Source organism: Felis catus, chromosome A2, assembly GCF_018350175.1.
Source record: "Felis catus isolate Fca126 chromosome A2, F.catus_Fca126_mat1.0, whole genome shotgun sequence".
Classification (NCBI taxonomy): Eukaryota; Metazoa; Chordata; class Mammalia; order Carnivora; family Felidae; genus Felis; species Felis catus.
Window position 1 is genome coordinate 156816938 of NC_058369.1, and position 16327 is coordinate 156833264.

The 16327-nt window shown below is 55.0% G+C and overlaps 1 protein-coding gene across 1 annotated transcript; it reads right to left on the reverse strand.

Moving 5' to 3' along the window:
• Positions 1 to 137: 137 nt before the first annotated feature.
• Positions 138 to 14939, reverse strand: TRPV6 (transient receptor potential cation channel subfamily V member 6). The gene is made up of 15 exons (XM_019825946.3): positions 14199 to 14939; positions 6565 to 6662; positions 6293 to 6415; positions 5840 to 5977; positions 5445 to 5543; positions 5167 to 5342; positions 4650 to 4796; positions 4355 to 4567; positions 3954 to 4040; positions 3778 to 3854; positions 3400 to 3565; positions 2943 to 3009; positions 2302 to 2570; positions 1197 to 1303; positions 138 to 903 (listed from the first exon to the last, which is right to left on the reverse strand). The coding sequence occupies exons 1-15, from the start codon at positions 14324 to 14326 to the stop codon at positions 624 to 626; spliced, it is 2175 nt and encodes a 724-aa protein (XP_019681505.2). The 5' UTR covers positions 14327 to 14939; the 3' UTR covers positions 138 to 623.
• Positions 14940 to 16327: the final 1388 nt, after the last annotated feature.

Below are 16327 nucleotides of genomic sequence, written 5' to 3' on the forward strand. Positions count from 1 at the left end.
GTGTGGTGAGAGCTGAGTCTGCGAGGAAGGGCTGGGAAGGCCTCGGAGAAGGAGCGCAGGGCCATTGCCGGAAGGGGACACGGCAGAGCCGAATGCGCGAGGAAGCAGAGCAGGGAACGGCTTTATTGGAAGGTAGAAGGTGGCAAGACTCAAGCGGCTTTACCCCACCCCCAAAGCGGTTCCTGTCCCCCTCACTCCTGCTCTCCACGTGCCTCCCCCCACCCAGCTGTCTGGAGCACCCTGGGAAGGACTGTCCCCTTCCCACCATGACCCTGGGGCAGAGGCGGCAAGCCTGTCCTTAAAGTGCTTTGCTCTGACAGTGCAGAGTACTTCAGTAAGGCCGGAGAGCCCGCAGCCTCGTCCTCACTGGCACCAGCCCTGTGCTCGGGGTGAGGCGAGGGCCACCTCCCCCCCTTGCTTTCTATTCGCCCCCTGAGCCCAACGAGTAGTGGGGACCTGGGGCAGCGATTCCCCAGCTGCATTCCTCAAGGGGGCGGGGCGGGGGGGGTGCCTTCCGCCTTCCTCCCCCACCGGGGAGAGGCGTTTGGGTTTTGCGTGTTGATACCCCCCCCCCCCCCCCCGGGAAATGAGAGCAGCTGCTGGGGCCAGAGGGCAGAGTGGGCTCAGATCTGATACTCCCAGCCTTCCCCGTCTTCCAGACCCCTGTTGACCAACCCCCTCAGTTCCCTCCTCAGGGTGCCTTGCCGAAGCCTCTCCCAGTTGGCGCTGCTGCGGGAGGTACTTCGGGACACCGAGGGGGTGGACGGACACAGGTGGGGGCCCGAGGGGTGGTCCAGCCGCAGTTTCTCCGAGGCTTTGTCCGAGTCCTCGGAGGCCGGAATGTGGAAGGCATGCGCGTAGCGCCGCATCCGCTGCCGGTTGAGATCCTGTCTGTCTTCCACCCTGTGGAGCGCAAGGCCGTGAGAGGCAGCCGAGGACAGACGGGCTGGCCCGGACCCGCGCCCGCGTCGTGTCCTCCGCTGACCCCATCCCACCGTGACCGGCCTTTTCCCACCACTGCGGCTAGTGCGCACACGGGGGCTGCCGGCATCTCAGCGGCGGCTTTCGGGGGGCCCGAGCATTTAGCGGGGCCCCTCCCTTAACAGCAGGGATCCCTTAGGGGACCTCCGGGCAACGCGGGTCAACGGGCGCGGGGCCCTGGGAGCAGAAGGCCGTCCAGCCCGGCAGGAACTCACCGCAGGAACCAGCGGTCCCCCAGCCCATACTCGCGCCCGCAGATCCCCGAGCGAGGCCACAGGCAGCGAGGCAGCTTCCGCTCCAGCATCACCGTGGTGGCCACCACCTGCGTGTGGGGGCCGAAGGGGCCATCAGAGGTGGGGTGTTGACCGAGAAATCGACTGAGGAGGGCGGGAAGAGGAGAGGGCGTCGGGCGCAGGAGCTCATGGAAACGCAGGAGCTCATGGCCTCCAAGAGGGGACAACACCCCCAAGCTGGGGGGTGCGGGGTGTCAGCTTGGCTGACCCTCTTCTGTGGGACAGAGTGCATGGGACATGAGCCCACAGCTCTTTACCCCGGGACCCGACATCCGCGCAGCTCCTGCAGGAGGTTGAGGGACCCCGCCCCAAGGAGACAGGAAGGAGGGCAAAGCAGACAGAAAGGGATCCTCAGGGCCACAGGATATTTTGACCCTACAGACAGAAAGGCCACTTATAAATGCCACCACCCTACTGAGAAATCGAATATCAGGACATGTGCATGGAAACCTATTTTCCTGAGCAAACCCCATTTAGCCAACCTAGGGCCTTTTAACTCTGTTTTCTACACAGCACAGCAAAGTGCCATTCAGTTTGGGGGGTTTGCATTTTTATTTTTGTGGAGAGAAATTATTTTCTAAGTATATTTTTAAACGGTGCTTTGACTCATTTAATGGTCTTCTGTCTCCATCGTGATGATCTGACCGAAGATAACTTCCACTCCTCAGGGAAGTTTTTGTAGCATTTTTTTTTAACCTGTCCAAGTTTTCTGCATCAGGTTTTACAGACTGATTTCCTAAATGCACTTTCAGCCACCATTAGTTGTATTTCTTGTTGATTCTTCTAGAAAAGCCTGAGGTTTTACTTTTTGGGAAAATGATGAATTCTTTTCAGCTGTTCAGGTATTAGTCCGTTGTATTGCGAATACTCTGCGTTATTTTGTGTCCTGTGCAGTAAAACCGTCTAAACCTACGTGGGGTCAAAATATCCTGCTTCTGTCTGAGTTCAGCTCGGTCCTTAGGTGGCGGGGGGGGGGGGGGGGGGGGGAATGGCCTGCACTAGCCCTCCCGGCCACCAGGGGGCTCACCTGCGCCCTCCAGAGCTCATCCCGCTCGTGGGCCACCCTCCAGTGAGTGTCACCCATCATGGCGATAAGGAGGTTGAGCATGAGCAGCGTGGCGATGATGGCGAAGGCAGCGTAGGTGATGCTGTACATGAAGGGCAAATCCACGTCATAGTTGGCAGGCCCGTCGATGACGGTGAGGAACAGCTCGAAGGTGCTGAACAGCGCCATCGGGTAGTCGTAGAAATGGCCCAGCTCGTCGGGGTCCTCTGTCTGGAAGATGATATAGAAGGCTGCTCCACCCAAGGGGGTGAGAGTTACCATGGCAACCACATACCAGACTGGACCACGGCCAGCTCTTTGCTGCCCATTCCAGCCCTGTTTCCCTCTTCTCCATCCAGTGTCCCCATCCAGCCTTCCGCGCTCCATGCTTTGGGTTCTTATATTCCCTTATTTTCAGTATGGCTTATCCTGATCCCAAGAGGCACGTCTGGAAGCACTCCTAGTTTTGTCTCACCTCCAGGCATGTTCCATCCTCAGACCTGACAGCCTCCTATCCCTGTCTTCCCTCCCAGCTTCCCCCACGTTTATCCACAGGCATTCTGGGCTCTCCAGCCTCCTCCAACCTCCCCTTCCCACGGCCCCTTCCCGGCCAGATGATTTACCTGAGGCAAAGCCCAGGATGACCACAGCCATCAGCCAGCAGAATCGCATCAGGTCGCCAAAAATCATCTAAAGGGAGGAGAGGAAGGAAAATACCTCCACGTGGGTCCCCTGAGCAACTGCCCCTTGTGGCCTCTCACTGGACTCGCCCCGAGAAGTCCCACAGTTCTGCCCTCCAGGGGTTAGCAAGCTGTGCCTGCATGGCAAATCTCCTTGGACTGTTTGGGGATGGCCCTTGAACTAAGAATGCTTTTCACATTTTTCAAGGATTGGGAAAACAAAAAGAAGGAGGAGGAGGAGGAAAAGGAACAAAAATGCAATAGAGACCCACATGTGGCTGCAAAATCTTCCATCTATTATCTGGTCTTTCAGAAAAATGTTTGCCGCAGCCCCCACTCCAGGACCTTTCTCTAGAAAGCTTGGGGCAGGGGGTGGGGTGGGGGGGGTGGGGGCACGGACCTTCTGGATCATGATGGTGAAAGGGCCCAACATCTGGAATCCTCGGGCGAAGTACATGACATTGCACCAGCCCAGCACCAGGGCGAAGGACATGGGCACCACCTCCCCATTGGCGTTCGTGAGCCGCATCACCATGGTCACCAGCACCATGCAGGCGTAGGTGATGCTGGGGGTGGGGAGCAGAGGGGGAATGAGAAGAGACCAGGATTGTCCTGGGGACTGCACCCACACACTCACATTTGGCCTCCCCAAGTTCAGTACACAAGGGCACACAATCATTGGAGAAGGATCTCTGGAATTAATTTTCTCCAGTGATTGTCCAGGGGTCGGGAATCCAGGGAGTGAGTGGGGGCATTGGTGGAGAGCAAGGAGACTCACATGAGGACGTGGAATGGCCCCCCGAGGATGGTCTGTCCAAAGAAGCGAGTGACCCCCACCCTGAAGATGTCTGGAATCTGGAGAGAGGCCAGGAAGACACAAAGGCACTTGTAGACTGGGGCTCGGGCTGGATCCCTGGGGCCAACAGCCTCACCCTAGATCCTGACCATCCTCACCTCTGCAAGCAGAATGAGCACAGCTCCGATGACGGTCACCAGCTCCCCCACCAGGCGGAGGTCATCCTGGGGGCTCACATAGGCCTCCTGAAGGGGAAACAGGGTCAGAACACTCAGGGACCCCATGCATCCTGCCTGTCTGTCCCTGGGCATGAGTCCGTGTCTCCTGTATAAAGTCACCAGCCCTGTAGGATTGTTTTTAACCTGGTAGGCTGGGCTCTCTCAAACTGCTCTTTGAGCATATGTGTGTTTCTGTGTGCCTGTACTTTGAGTTTGTGCCTACGTAATTGAGAGCTGGGTGAGGGGAGAAACGGGGGCTGGAGAGCAGGTAAGTGATGTGGGGCTGAGGAAGGACAGGGAGCTGAATCCTGCCCTGAGCTCAGCCGCCCCTAGGGCATCACCTGAAGTAGCTTCTGCTGTAGGAGTGTGTTGTCCCGGGGACCAGTGTGGTTATTGGTCCTGGGCTTGAGGGGGCGGTAGACGCAGCACACGGTGAAACAGATGATGTACAGCAGGTATATGGTGCCCAGCACGCAGAAGTACGGCCGCCCGTATTTCTTCCACTTGAGGCTCACCAGCTCTTTCACCGGGGTCTGGTCCAGGATCTGGCGAGCCTGCGGCAGAAAGAAAATAGAGCCGGCACCTGGGAGACCCTGACTTCCCTCGCCAGCTGCTTTCTGACCCTACGACCCGTACCTCCCGCTTCTTGGTGGTAACAATAAGTTCCAGGAGAGACTGCTCATCCCCTGAAGAGTCGATCTCGGTGAGGTCGTAGAGAGTGGAGGTCAGCGGCCCGTAGGTCCACTGGATGTGCTTCCGCTTCTGCATCAGGTGCTGGAACATCTGAGAAGACACGGTGGTGATTCAGAGGTCAGTGTGAGAAGCTGAGCCGGGGGGTCTCCACCGCGGACGAGGGCTACGGCCCGCTCCTTGCGACTGATGGACAGTTAGTTGCGTGAGCCTCCTTTTTTCTGGTTGTCTTTCTTTCCCACACACCCTATAAGGATCTTAAAGAGGAGGACGGGCAAAGGGAACAGAACGCCGGGCTCCCAGAGCAGATGTCCTAAAGCGACATTCTCAAAGCCTCCCGCCCAGGGGTCCCTGAGGCTGAGCATTTAGCGACGGAGTATGGAGGAAGGGGCCCCACCCTCCGGGCAGTTGGGCACCAAGGGTCTTTGAAAGGCCACCATGGGGCCAGGGGAGTGTCCCTCACCACGGTGTTGCCCTCCACTCCGGCCAGCTTGAAGGGGGTGAGACCCTGGTGATTGGGCACGAGGTCCAGGGACTGCAGGTGGTCCCTGCGCCCATCGTAGGACAGCAGCAGGTTGTACATCTGGCAGGCAAAGGTCTTGTTGGGCTGCAGGACGAGGATGTGCAACACGGTGTTTCCTGCAGGAGGACGCGGGCGTCACGTGGCCGTTGCGCTGAAGTCCCCGCTGATGCCCTGCCCGACCTGGGGTGGCCCCTGCCCTCCCGGCCCCCAGCTCTTACCCAGGGAGTCCTGGGCCCGGATGTCAGCTCCATGCTCGATGAGCAGCCTCACCATCTCCTCACTGCCCACGCAGGCAGCAAAGGACAAGGGGTGCTCCCCTGTGGACACAGAAGGCTCGCTGCCACGAGGGTCCGATGGGCTGGGGGATGGACAGCGTCCCCGAGTGACTGCCTCCTTGCCCTCCTGTGGCAGCTCTGGGCTCGGGGATGCTCGTCAGCAGAAGCAGAGGCAGGGATGGAGCATGCATCGGGGGAGGCTTGGCTCTGGCCTGAAACCCTGGAAGGCCCGGCCGCTTCCGGCTTTTTGGGGGGCCGGAGCCCTCCTCGGCCCGCCCTCCCTTTGCTCTTGCCCACCTCCCCATGTCCCTTCCTCCCAGCCCCGGCCCCGCTCTCACCAAAGTAGATGAGGTTGCGGGGGCTGCGGCGGAATGCCGTGCCTGTGGCTCTCGCAGACACGCTGGCCCCGTGGGCAAGCAGGGCTCTCACCAAGTTCACGTTCTGGTTCACGATGGCTATGTGCAGGGCGGTCTGACCTGGCCCAGAGAGAGCCTCAGTCATGGGGTGTGTCCCCAGGATCCTGCAAGGGTCCCTCCCATATCTACACCCAGTCCTCCTCACTCCCGCAGCCTGAGGTGGCAGGGGGGTGTGACAGAGCCCCCGGTCCGGCAGGGTACCCAGGGAAACCAGCTGCTGCCTCTTCTCCCCTTGCATTTTGGGGGGTTGGTGTTCTAACGGTGTACGGTGAGGATGACAAGAACAAAGGGAGATGGGGGGAGGAACGAAGCCCTCTTTGGTCGCCCCGAGTTAATCCACTGCAGAGACTGGCTTAAAACACCCAGCACCCTCACCCTCGTACAGCTCCGATGTCATGGGCTCAAAGACCAGCTCCGGGGCAGCCTCCATCAGCACCACGGCGGCCTCCAGGTTGTCATAGAGGGCCGCTATGTGCAGTGCTGTCTCCCCCATGGCTCCTGGTGTTGACAGAAAGAAGAGTCATATGGCTTCCATGGGGCAGGGGCATGGTGACCATAGGCATTTAGGGGCCCACCACAGAAGGTCCTGGGCTACACTGGGAGCCACATGTGTAGCTCTGACAGGTGCTGAGGGCTCTGCCCCTTACCTCTCTGGTGCACCTCACAGGCCTCATACTTGAGTAGCTTGTTGAGAGCCTGGACGTTGTTCTCCTTGGCAGCTAGAAGGAGAGGAGACTCCCAGATTCTAGAAGGGAATGGGATCAGAAAGGTGGCGATGGTGAGCATGCCCGGTGGTGCAGTGAGGGCTGATGGCTTGGCTCCTTCATATACAGACACGTGCACCTCATGACCCTGAACTTGATCCAGGGAATTGAGGTCAGCAGTGTCCCGAGGGTTGCCGGATTTTTTCTTGACCGGTTAGCTACCCCAAACCAACTGTTCCCCTTTCAGCTTGTGTGGGAGAAGCATCAGTGACTGGTTTCCCATCCCCTGAGTGCTGGGACCAGAATATGTGTGTGTGTGTTATCTGTGCATATCGGGTATGGAGGGGAGGAGTTAAAGTACTCATTCACCTCCTGACCTACTGACCTCTGGGGCAACCCTGTTTAGCTTCACTAAGTGCCCTGTGATTACCCCTGAGATAAGCCTTGTTTTCATGGACTAAGGGTACAAGGAATTCCTCCCTCATATTTGTGAAGAAAGTCAACATGTAGAGGCTAGATTTCCCCAGCGGCATGATGCTCGCCTTTCCAGACCTTCTCAGCAAAGCCCGTTGATCCTGGCACTTCCTTTCCAACAACAGCATCCTCAGAGCTCAATCAGAGAGCAACAGTGGATCCTTTTTGTTCTGACCCCTAAGCAGAGTATAGTTTCTTTCTACTTCCTGTCTGCTTCCCACTTGTTTTAGGCACACACACACACACACACACAAATCATCTTCTCTGATTCACCAAACCCTTTTGAGTTTTATTCCTACAATGAACTAAAAACCTGTATTACTATAAAAACTTAGCCCAACTAAGACCCATGGGGCCCCCTTTGTTCAATTTCTCTCTTGGCCCAGAGCCATTTGGTCTTTCTATGGGATCTAAATGAAATAACGCCACTTACCCATAGATGGCCAACTATGTGAATGGGAGATCACACACTGGTGCTGGCAGGAAATCAACTCCAAGAGCCGGGACGGGAGGGTGATCGGGAGAGGAGGGAGGAGCACAAGACTCATATCCCCCAGAGTGTTGGCCCCAGCTTCCCCGCCCCCGCTTCCATGCCACCTGGATGGCCATCAGGCTTTGTCAATTCAACATTCAATCCCTACCTCCTCGTGCTACCGACCCTCATCGTTCATGTCTTCATTCTCTATTCTGCCCCTCGTTAGCAAAATATTCTAGCTAGTTTCCCGTGCCCTATTTACCCCCAATCCACCCTTCTCCATGCTGCCAAGGTACACCCTCTAAATGGCATTGCCATCACCGTTTAGAAAAGTCTGATGGGAGGGGCGCCTGGGTGGCTCAGTCGGTTGAGCGTCCGACTTCGGCTCGGGTCATGATCTCACGGTCTGTGAGTTCGAGTCCTGCGTCGGGCTCTGTGCCGACAGCTCAGAGCCTGGAGCCTGCTTCGGATTCTGTGTCTCCTTCTCTCTCTGCCCCTCCCCTACTTGTGCCCCGTCTCTCAAAAATAAATAAATGTAAAAAGAAAAGAAAAGAAAAGTCTGATGGGTCCTTAAATACCCACGGAGAAGGAATACAGAGATTCTTTCTAGCTTCAGTGACCTTATCTTCCCCTCTTTCCTCCTCCCATTCACTCCTTATCCCAGCTATTCTGGCCCCACCACTGCCACCCCCCGCCCCCGAACACTCCATTCTCCCAAGGCTTGTGCCATATGTAACTTCCACCTGGAATCCAGAGCATCTGCCTCACCCTGTTCATTTCTGTTCTGTAACCCCAATGCCTAGGGATGTGCTCTGCATACGGTAGACACTCCACCACCATCTGCAGAATGAATGAATTTGTAGCAGTAGCAGAAGGTAGTGTGGCCTCACTGCCCCTGTTTATTATCTCCATTGGCCACCCTTTAAGCCAACCTTAGGCGAACATGTAATTTAAGTAAAAAACAGTATGCTTAATATACAAACACAGCTGCAAAGCAAATTTTCCACACCCCCTTCACCACCACCACTGCCTTTCCAACAATTTGCCCAAACCCCTCCTCTATAAATATTCTAGAGCCAGCCCTATTCCCCAACACACATACACACCCTCCCAGGAAGTTTTCCACACTATATAGTCTGGCCCTTTATTTTTGCATCTTTCACTGTGTGTTGTGATTAGTACTGTCTTTCCTCTACACAAGGGACACTTAAGGGCGGAGGTCAGCCGCTTTCTCCTGTCTGTTTCCTTTCCCTGCTCTCTTTCAATTAGCTTCTGGCTCTATGGCCTATTTTGACTAAAGTTAATGGCAAAGTTACAAATGGACCCAAGGGAGCTTCTTGCCCAAGTGCAGGGTTCTGCTCCGTACTTCCTAAAATATGAGTGGGGAGGCTAGTTGGTGGAAGGCCCACAGACACCCTTTTGGGTCCCTGCGTGTCTCTGAAGGCCACAAATGTCCCCGACAAGCCTTCATTCCCATGTGTTCTTCCTCTTGCCTTGCCGACTGCCCTAGCGGGCCGGGAAACAACAAGGAGTTGCTGTCCATTGGGGCTTGCCAGATTTACCAAATAAAAATGCAGGATGCTCCTTTAGATTTTAATTTTAGATTTCCAACCAATACTTTTTTAATATAACTATGTCCCATGTGACATTTGGGACATACTAACAACTTGTTAATCATTTATATGAAATTCGAATTTGACTCCATGTCCCGTATCTTATCTGGCAAAGTTTGTAGAGACCTGGTCTCTTTTGGGTGGCAAACTCCAGAATTCAGCGAAAAAGGGGGCAGTGTATGAATGGTTCGGAGGGGATCAGATAAGGCAATTACTTGCAGTTACACCATAGGGCCACAAGGGGACAGCAGAGAAAGCCCTCAGTCAGGATCTTGGCAGTCAGTCGGAACCCCAAAACCTGACTACCCTTGGGACCCAGAAAAAAGGCACAAGAGCAGACCCATCCAACAGTTTTTGTGCCTGAGACACGAGTGGTTTCTACCAGAGCAACCCAGCACAGACGTTTAGATCTGGAGCAAAATCTACACGTCTTTACTAGGTCTCTACCAGGCACCTCCCCAAGGCAGGAAGAGGAGATACTGATAACATACCTTCTGGTTTGAATGGTTACATTATACTTGGTCCCTTCCAGGGGGAACTTTTACTTTATTTAGTAGATTAGTTAACATCCCTACCAGAATCTCTTGTTTACAAATGGTGGTTGAGAGCTGCAGCTCTCAACCAGGGGTGAACCCCCCCCCCGCCCTCCCCCCACCAAGGAATCTGGCAACACCCGGAGACATTTTTGGTTGTCACAACTGGGGTAGGGTGGAGAGGTGCCACTGGCATCTAGCGGGTAGAAGGCAGGGATGCTGTTCAGGAGGATCTTATGCAGGCCGGTCTCCTACAATGAAGAATTATTCTGTCCAAAATGTCCATCTGCAAGGTAGGGAATTCCTGACCTATAGCTTGAATTGTTCATAAACGATTTTTTTTAAAAGAGGACTCTTCACATTAAAAAGAATGAGAAACTCCCTATACGTGCTTTCTTACAGATCGTTAAATATTTAAGAGAGAAACAAAAAGGTAAAGCCTTTGGAGCACTTGCTGATTAAGTAGCAAAAAGAAATTACAGACAAAATCTGAAATTATAGCAGTATGAAAGCTGTATGAAAGCTGTTTTCAGAATTTAGCATGCTTTATTTTGCTGAACAATAATTATAAAATTGAATGGTTTTGCTCAATATTAGACTGGTGAAAACCATATTACAAAACCTAGCCCATTTTTTACATAGTAAACAAATCACTGATCTCCTCCTTAAGATTCCCTCTGGGCCAGCAGAAAGTATCTCTCACTCCCTTTCTCCCTGTTTCCTGCACTCTGTCCTCCCCTCCTCCTCCTTCTTTGTTTTTGTTTTACTTATTTTTGAGAGAGAGACAGAGTGAAAGTGGGGGAGGGGCAGAGAAAGAGGGAGGCACAGAATCTGAAGCAGGCTCTGAGCTGTCAGCACAGAGCCCCATGTGGGGACATGGGGCTTGAACCCATGAAATGTGAGATTGTGACCTGAGCTGAAGTCCCACACTCAACCTCTTCCTTCTTGAGAATGTGTCCATGCCTACGTGCACATGAGCAAAGTTCTGCATTTGGTTGCTGGAAACGAGACAAGATCCAGAGCGCCTTTGGAGGAGAATTCAAACCAAAATTTTAGAGCTAGAAAGTTGCTAGAAATCTAACCTATCTGTCCATGTCACAGATGGAGAAAGAAGCCTGGAGTCCCGAGGTGACTTGTCCAAACAAGTCAGAGGCAGAGCTGGGACTGGGACCCCACTGGCCATTTCCCCATCCCTCTTCTCTGTGGCTCAGGCTTTGGAGAGGGCTTAGAGGCACAGGAGCCATGTCCACAGACATGGGTCCCACTGGTCTCTCTCCAAGCACCCTGTCAGACGAGCACGCCATTTGGGAAAGGGAGGGCACACGCGACGTGGAGCTCAGCATACAGGTTCCCAGGAGGATACAGCCCTGAAAGAAAGGAGGTGCCCAGCCCCTCAAACTCCTGCCAATGTTGGGTGTTGCCTTTGACTGTTGTATTTTTGGTTTTTTTCATCACAGTAATCCCATTTGTTAAATGTGCTTTTCAGCTTCCAAAAGGGTATAGAGGTCGTAAGGATATGATCACGTTTGCTCCTTACAACCCTGTGGCATGGGCTGAATGAGTCTTTCATTTTTCAGAAAAGGAAACTGAGGCAGCACAACCAGATTGTTGCTAGATCACACAGAGTTAAAAGCAGAACGCTTGGCCAAGAACCTAGCCCCAGGCTCTCACCGCTAAATTATGTGGTTCTTCTAGTTTTATGGTTCTTCCTGATTTCTCTCAGGGGGAGGGGGTCAGCCCAGAGCAGTGACCACAGATGAAGGCAGTCGTGTGTGGGGAGGAAGCATGCGTGCATACGCTGGCCACTTGTGGGCTGTCTCCCTCCCGCTCAGGTTCTTGGCGAGTGGATGAGGAAGCCAAAGCTGGGAGAAAAGTGGTTATTTGCAGACTTGGAATCGGTCCGCCCTTCCAAGTCCTGCAGCTCTAGCACAAGTGCCTGCAACATGCATGTCTGCTGTGCTTCCTGAGGCAGGGAGTCCCAACACACTGGAGAGGCCCAGTTTACTTTTCACAGACCCATGGCTACACGTGTTTATACAGCTATCTAAGCAGAGGAGAACCTTCCGTGTTCACTGCCTTCCCACCATCTAGTGGGAGGGAGAAAGTGCCAACAACGGGGTCATGTGAGAGCCTCTGGGAGCTGCCCAGCATACCAACACCAGGCAGAATCAGATACCGCAGTGTCGTCCTCTCTGCTCCCATGACACGTGCTTATGCCCTTCTTAGGACGCTCACCAAGCTCACTTGTCACCCAAGTAGATGCATCCTGAGGCATTTTGACCATGAGAATGTGAGCTCCTCGAGGGCAGGGAGGTCATGTTCATTTTCTACAAGTCTGGCAGAGTGCTTTATGCTCCATAAGTGTTTAGTATGTTGAATCTCAGGAAACAAGACAAGTCAAGGTCCAGGGAGAGATGACGAAGAAGAAACGGGAAAAAGGTAATGGTTCAGCTTGGGTCCAGCATTGTGGATTTAAGCAGAGGGGGCAGTGGGACCAAGACCCAAGACACATCTGCTAGAGAGAGAGGAATGCTGGGTTCCTGGTCATCCTGGGGAGACCACAGAGCCTTTCCCTCTCACTGAACTACGCTTCACTCCCTGGAATCCGCCAGCCCCACCCAGAGGCCCCTCTGAGCTGTTGGCACCAAGCTGACTTCACCACTTGCTCGCCTTGGGCCAGCCTCACTCCCAAGGGGATACCGGCACTGCCCCCCACAGGTTTGGGGTTATAGAAGACAAGATAGGTGCTCATTACATCGTCTGCTGCTTTCTGCCATCAGCCCACCTCCTCACCTGTCATATTGTCCCCACTTACATGGTCATCTCCTAGTTGCCCAGTTATGGGCAAGTCTCCCTACGGCCGGTTGACTGCAAAGCCTAGGACACTTCCCTTTCCGGCGATTTCAGTGTCCTTCCTGGAAGTGCCCACCCAGAGGGGAATCAATACTCCAGGCTCTGGGTGGGAAGGAGAGGGCTGAGAAACTATGGAACCAGGCAGGGAGATCAGGAAAGGAGGGGATCCCCCGAAGTGACATCAGGCCCTCCTGGCCCAAGGCTGCAAGAGGAGCCCCACTGATGGTCTTCAGAAGAAATAGAGGCTGAAAAGATGAGTGGAAGCAGCCAGACTGTGGTCCCTGTCTCTGCTCTGCCTTGTTGGCACACAGAACGACTCTGCCACCCCTTCCAAGCCCCAGGCCTTTCTGTGCTCTGTGTCTGGCTCCCCCAGCCCCGGGGTCCTGAGTGGGTAGGGAAGAGTGGAACCAGTGACGGCCTATTCTCCAACAACAATGCCATTCTGTGCCTCAAGATGTCATCAGTCAAACATGCGCTCAGCCCCTACTCTCCCAGGCCTGGGGGGAGAGAAGTGGGCGGCTGGTGTGAGAGAGGGGAAGCCAAAGCTCAAAAAGGAACACACCCCCAGCCCAGAATCCTGGGGCAAAGGAAGAAAAACCACAGGCGCTCCCTGGCAGGCTCAGGCAGGCCTCTGCTCTTGGAGATGGAGAAAGACCCTCAAATACAAAACCTTTGGGCTTTCCTCTGTGAAGAGACATGTGCTAACTGCCTTCTCAGGGACCCTGAGAAGGTGCTCCTTCTGGTGGGGTGCTCCACCCCACCAGAAGGACTCCCTTCTAGGGCATCAGCACCTGGGTAGGGAGACCCACGGACACTTTGGAGAGGACATCTCACGCAGGGATGTCTCCTCTCCTCTCCCTCCTAGGGCGTGGGGACATCAGAGTTTAGGGAAGTTTTCAGGGGCTCAAACTTTAGAGCCTCTCAGGTGAGCATGGGTCCTACGCACATCTGGTATGTGGCCAAGCATCCACACCCCTCTCCCCCGTAGAGGGTAAGGAAGTCCAGGGCTGGGTCCCAGCTCTGGTTCAAAATCATCCCCGTGTCTGGCATTCAGCCTTGGTCAATGCCTGCTGGTGGCGATAATGCGTAGGAACGGCAGCCGTGATCACCTCTTGGCTTCTGTGGTCACTGATGCCTGCAGTTCCTTGTCTGCCTCATTCACTCAATCATTCATTCATCCACTCCCCGCATGTGTATGTGCCTGCATTACGTGTTTCTGCAGGACAGACTGCTCTGGGGCCAAGGAATACAGCCATCCGGCACTGCCCCGACCTACCAGCACCTCTGTGCTGGCGGTTCCATGATGCCACATCTTCCCAGGGCCCAGCAAGGTGGCCCGGGCCTTTAGGGAAGTGCGAAGGGCTTGCATAATTAGATTGGATCTTAAAGCCGGTGGTACCTGTGCCCATGCCAGTTCCCTCCCCTTCCACCTGGCCTCCAGGGGAGCTAGCCCCACTGGCTAAGACCTTTGAGACAAAATGCTCCCCAGGAGCCAGGCCTGGAAGCACAGTTTGTACAAATAGAGGTGCCAAACAAAGACTGAGAGGGGAAGGGGGAGAGGGAGAGGAAGGCGGGGGTGGGGGAGGGCAGGGAGGGCTGGGAGGGGCGAGGGAGCAGACTGAGGCTTACCTCTTCTGTTGCTGCAGGTTCTGCTCATCTCGGCTCTGGGCCCATGACTCCCGTCTCTGGAACCAACTACAGAATTTTCTCCACAGGCAGAGAATGAACCCCTTGTCCTTGGGTAGCGGCAACCCCATGGAGTGTAGGGCCGGCTCCTTGGGGGGCCGAGGCCAAGGCCAGACCCCCAGAGGACTCAGCCTTGGGGCCACATCAGCACCCCCAAGGGCCGGCCTGCCCTCGCCCTGTAGAGGTCCCGTCTCCTACCTCCCTGGTCCCTACCTCCCCGAGGAGTCTCCCCGAGGCGCCAGAGCCCGACTCCAGAGGGCTCTGAGGTTCTTACACCTGGCAGAGCTGGGACTCCCTCCGCTGGGTTCCTCCCCGGGAGCTCCTCCTGGGAGCGAGCGAGCCTGCAGACACTCCCACCCTCCTCCCAAATTACCTGAGATTTAAAGAGACAGGCCAGCCGACCTGCCTTCCATCTGCGGCCTTGGCCTTGCGTAAACTCCCTCCCTGCCCGCCTGGGTCTCTCTCCCTGCCCCCAGGCCAGTCCAGGAAGGGGAGGCCTTCAAAGAATGGAGAGGCCTCCCTTGGACTTTGGGACACCTGGTGACCTTTTATAGAAAGGCCTGGACAGGTCAGACTAGCCTGAGAGACTAGGCCTGAGGGAGGAGGGGAGGAGTTGCCGGCCTTGGGGACTGACGGGCCCCACAGGGAATGAGTAGCGCCCACCTCTCTCCCAGGGTCTTTTCTGTGTCTTTCCCTCCTGGAGACTCCGCTTTTTCTCACTCTTCCACTTTAATCTCTAGCCTGGCCCCAAATAGGTATGTAAACATGAAAACCAAGTGTGGGCCGGCAAACTTTTCCCGGAAAGGGCCAGATAGTACATGTAAGCATTTTAAGGGTGGCAAAACCACATACAAACATGTAGCCTCCGACACCCATGTTTTGTTTTGTTCCGATAGCCCCTCAGAGATGGATAATCCATCCTGAGCTCCCAGGCCAGGGCAAAAAAGTGGGCAGCCGTGGGCAGGATTTGGCCCCCCCTGGACTGCATAGACTCCTACTCTGGAGTCCTAGAACCCATCCCCAACATATGTATTGGGTTACCAAGTAAATACAGGACGCCCCATTAAATTGGAATTTCAGGTAAACAATGAAGTTGTTGTTGTTGTTGTTGTTGTTGTTTGTTTGTTTTTAACGTAAACATGTCCCCAGTATTGCAAGCCTGTTCTCTGGCCACCTCTGGTAGAGGCAGCCTCTATCCACCGTGACTGCCTTCTGGGCCCACAGAAACTCACATCAAACCTGTGGGGCAGGTATTCTTGTCCACATCTTACAGATTAAAAAACAAAAACAAAGATAAACCTCAAGGTGGCAAAGTAAATCACCCAAGATCCCATAGCCAATTGGTGGCAGTGGCCAGATTGAGACCCACTCCCACACCCCCACGGGCGGATGGAGGCCCAGGGCAGTGAGGTGGCTTGCAGCAGGGAGGATAGATGACAGAGAGCGCAGCCCATCCCTGTCGCACTGCCCAGGATCAAGCCGGGAGCCACCGCAGGCATATTTAGTTCAACCCTCTGCTGGAAAGAGACCAGAGTCCCAGCTTATGCAGAGTCCAGGGGCAAAGCAGGGACCTGATGGCCTGGGGCATGGGTGTCTGGGCACTTAGAGCCACTGGTATGTGTGGGTCACTCCCTAGCTTCAGAGTCTGTTTTTTCCTACGTGTCTCTGATTCAGCGAGGAGTGCGTGTGTGTGCGTGTGTGTGTGTGTGTGTGAGGTATGCGCCTGTGTGCGCGTGTGTGCATGGGTTTGTATGTGTGGGGGTGGGGAGGGAAGCGTAGGCGCAGGGGTGGGGTGTCTCTGTGGGCAGGGGGTAGGAGGGCCACCCTCAAATCTGAAGGGAAAGCTGCACTCCTGTCCCTACTGTCGGGCGCAAGGCCAGACCATAGAGCCCTGAGCAAACAGCACAGTCTGATTAGCCGCCTTCCCCGCCCACCCAGGGGTCAGTGGGTTCGGGTTGGGTCGGGGGGAGGCGCTAGGACCCAAACCTTCAACCAGGACCTTTGTGCCCATTAAGCCAGTGCGTCTGCCGGCGGACCCACCCACCTTCTCTTTACTGCTGGGCTCCAGGCAA

What these genes read in the sequence shown, in the direction of transcription:
- TRPV6 (XM_019825946.3), bottom strand. Translation starts at nt 14,326, where the DNA reads ATGGGGTTGCCGCTACCCAAGGACAAGGGGTTCATTCTCTGCCTGTGG. An exon ending in CTGTGAGGTGCACCAGAGAG is followed by an intron (nt 6,416 to 6,564) that starts GTAAGGGGCAGA and finishes TGTCAACACCAG; the next exon opens with GAGCCATGGGGGAGACAGCA. An exon ending in GAGTGGAGGGCAACACCGTG is followed by an intron (nt 4,797 to 5,166) that starts GTGAGGGACACT and finishes GTGTCTTCTCAG; the next exon opens with ATGTTCCAGCACCTGATGCA.